This window comes from Nicotiana tomentosiformis, chromosome 3, assembly GCF_000390325.3.
Source record: "Nicotiana tomentosiformis chromosome 3, ASM39032v3, whole genome shotgun sequence".
Classification (NCBI taxonomy): Eukaryota; Viridiplantae; Streptophyta; class Magnoliopsida; order Solanales; family Solanaceae; genus Nicotiana; species Nicotiana tomentosiformis.
In genome coordinates this window covers 114358575-114361794 of record NC_090814.1, presented here as the reverse complement: position 1 = coordinate 114361794, position 3220 = coordinate 114358575, and the positions used below count along the sequence as shown (strand labels likewise).

The window sequence follows — 3220 nt, the reverse complement described above, 5'->3', positions numbered from 1 at the left end:
TTTGATCATGCCATAAAAAAGAAGGGATAGCCTTCACATACCTGGAGTAGGGAAAAATCCGTATGATATTCTTGGAAAACATTGCACCGTAATCCTTTAGAACCGCAAAATTTCAGGTTGCTACTGTGCTAAGAAATCTTGTTGGTTGAAGAAATCACGTTGTAGTGTCTTTGTAGGAACTTGTAGGAATTCGTAAGAAATTGTGTTGCTAATATGCTAAAGCTCACGTTCTTGATTGTAGTGTTGTGTAAGGAATTGTAGGAATCTGATTGTACTGGTTGAGAATGAAATGTTATTTGTATTCAAAATCCTAGAAATTAAGTGTCTTGAAATTAATATATTAGGTTGCCACCTAATCATAAATGACCAAGAGTCATTTGTTGGTTAGTGTCTTGCTACCGCGTGGGGTGGGGGAGGGGTCTTAATCTTATCCTATAACCAATTAATTAATTAGGTAATATCCCGCTACCCGATAATTAACTAATTACCCACATAATTAAGAATTATCTCAAATTACTTACAATTCTACTTATTTTTAATACACTTTATACATCGTACTATCACAGTCATATGGTATCTTGTATGGTACTAGTCCATAAATAACGGGTATTATAGCTCGGACCGTATTTTATCCCAAATCGACAACCTTCAATGAAACTCATTTTTCTTTAATTCGTGTACCCTTTATCCTTCATGGTACTTACTTATCGCGTGTTATAAATAACATAAATACGTTAACCTCAGGATAATCTCATCCCCGAGTCTATGTCGATTAACTGAAGACGAAACTTTTACGTACGAAAACGCGAGATGTAACATCCTTCCCCCCTTAGAAACATTCGTCCTCGAATGTTTAACTCCCCGGGATGTATACAACTTTGGCAGAGTCGCCTTTGTAACTATACTACTACCAACTCTTCCTGTAGAACTCAATAATTTAATGCCACATAGGACCACAATCATCAATAATGAAAATGGCCCACACGACCAATGACAATAACTAACACAAGAATCCATACATGTACCTTAAGGTTTGTATGTCTCAGTCGGACCCTTCTCTGGAGGAGGAAATAAGTAGGGATATCTAGACTTTATGTCTTCCTCGGCCTCCCAAGTCATTTCTTCCACATTGTTGTTTCTCCAAAGTACTTTCACCGAAGCTATGTCTTTAGTTCTCATTCTCCGAACATGTTTGTCTAATATAGCAATGGGAGTTTCTTCATATGATAGCTGCTTTGTGACATGAACATCATCAACTGACACGATTCTGGAAGGATCTCCAATACATTTACGTAGCATAGACACATGAAAGACTGGATGTACAGACTCCAAGTCTGAAGGCAAGCCTAACTCATATGCTACCTGGCCTACCTTGCGCATGATCCTATATGGTCTAACGTACTGAGGGCTAAGTTTTCCTTTCTTTCCGAACCTCATAACACCTTTCATTGGTGATACATTTAGGAATACCCAATCGTCAACCTGAAACTCCAAGTCTCGCCGCTGATTATCTGCATAAGACTTCTGACGCCTTTGAGCTGTTAATAGCCTTTCCTGTATCAGCTTAATTTTCTCGATTTCCTGCTGTACCAATTCTGGTCCTACCAACATAGTTTCCTCAACATGGAACCACCATATAGGCGACCTACACTTTCATCCGTAAAGAGCTTTGTATGGAGCCATCTGAATACTAGAATGGTAGCTATTATTATATGCGAACTCAATAAGCGATAGATGATCATCCCAACTATGCTTGAACTCTATCACAAAAGCTCGTAACATATCCTCAAGTGTCTGAATAGTACGCTACGTCTGTCTATCTGTCTTGGGATGAAATTCTGTACTAAGACTTACCTGAGTCCCCAATCCTTTTTGGAAGGACCTCTAGAAATTAGCTGTAAACTGAGCTCCTTTATCCGAGATAATAGATATAGGGATACCATGCAGTCGTACTATCTCCTTAATATAAAGCTGGTGTATTCTCCTTCTGAGGGGTGGTATCCCTATAATGAATTAACACAGGATCCTCGTACTGGCGTTCCTTCACTTCAGTTACTAAAGAGGATGTTGCCATATCCTGAATAGTAATTCCAATATCACCTGAGTCCAGTAACCGAACTCCAAGATTAGCTAAGTGATGAATCTCATGGGCTATTCCCTTCTTTTCTGGCTGTAAATATGTCAGGCTACCCATAGATCTACGACTGAGGGCATCGGCTACTACGTTTGCCTTCCTCGGATGGTATAAAATATCAACGTCATAGTCTTTAAGTAGCTCCAACCATCTCCTTTGACGTAAATTCAATTCCTTTTGCTTGAAGGTATACTGGAGGCTCTTATGATCCGTATAGATATCAACATGAATGCCATACAAGTAGTGCCTCCACATCTTTAGTGCATGAATCACCGCGGCTAACTCTAAATCATGGGTAGGGTAGTTCTTCTCGTGCTTTCTTAGTTGTCTAGAAGCATAAGCTACAACCTTACCATGCTGCATCAGCACACAACCCAATCCAACGCCTAAATCATCACAATAGATGACATAACCATCGGTCCCTTTTGGGAGCATTAGAACCGGTGCTGAAGTTAATCTGTCCTTTAATCATTGAAAACTCCATTCACAAGCATCAGTCCATTGAAACTTTGCTCCCTTCTGAGTCAACTTTGTCAAAGGTACTGAAAAGGCAGAAAATCCCTCTACAAATCTCCTGTAATAACCTGCCAAACCGAGAAAGCTACGAACCTCCATCGGTGTTGTGGGTCTAGGACAAGTCTTTACTGCCTCAATCTTTTGTGTATCAACCCGGATACCTTCACTCAAAATGATATGCCCAAGGAAAGCTACAGAGTTCAACCAGAATTCACATTTAGAAAATTCTGCATACAACTTCCCTTTTTGTAGAACTCTAAGCACATTACGCAAATGATCTGCATGCTCAGCCTCTGAACGAGAATACACCAATATATAGTCGATAAATACAATTACGAATAGAGCTAAATCCATGAATACTGCTGGGGCATTGGTCAAACCGAATGACATAACACGAAACTCAAAGTGCCCGTATCTGGTCCTGAATGCTACCTTCGGAATATCTTTCTCCTTAACCCTTACCTGATGGTACCCGGACCTCAAGTCTATCTTTGAGAAACACTTGGCACCTTGCAACTGATCAAATAAATCATCAATCATCGGGAGCGGGTACTTATTCTTGATCGTCAC

The 3220-nt window shown here is 39.9% G+C and overlaps 1 protein-coding gene across 1 annotated transcript; it reads right to left on the bottom strand.

Annotated features, from left to right (window-relative positions):
- Nucleotides 1–1026: 1026 nt before the first annotated feature.
- Nucleotides 1027–1611, bottom strand: LOC138908360 (uncharacterized). Its single transcript, XM_070199022.1, has one exon. It carries the CDS (start codon nucleotides 1609–1611, stop codon nucleotides 1027–1029), a length of 585 nt encoding a protein of 194 aa, XP_070055123.1.
- Between the last annotated feature and the right edge of the window lie 1609 nt (nucleotides 1612–3220).

What these genes read in the sequence shown, in the direction of transcription:
- LOC138908360 (XM_070199022.1), bottom strand. Translation starts at nt 1,611, where the DNA reads ATGTTGGTAGGACCAGAATTGGTACAGCAGGAAATCGAGAAAATTAAG.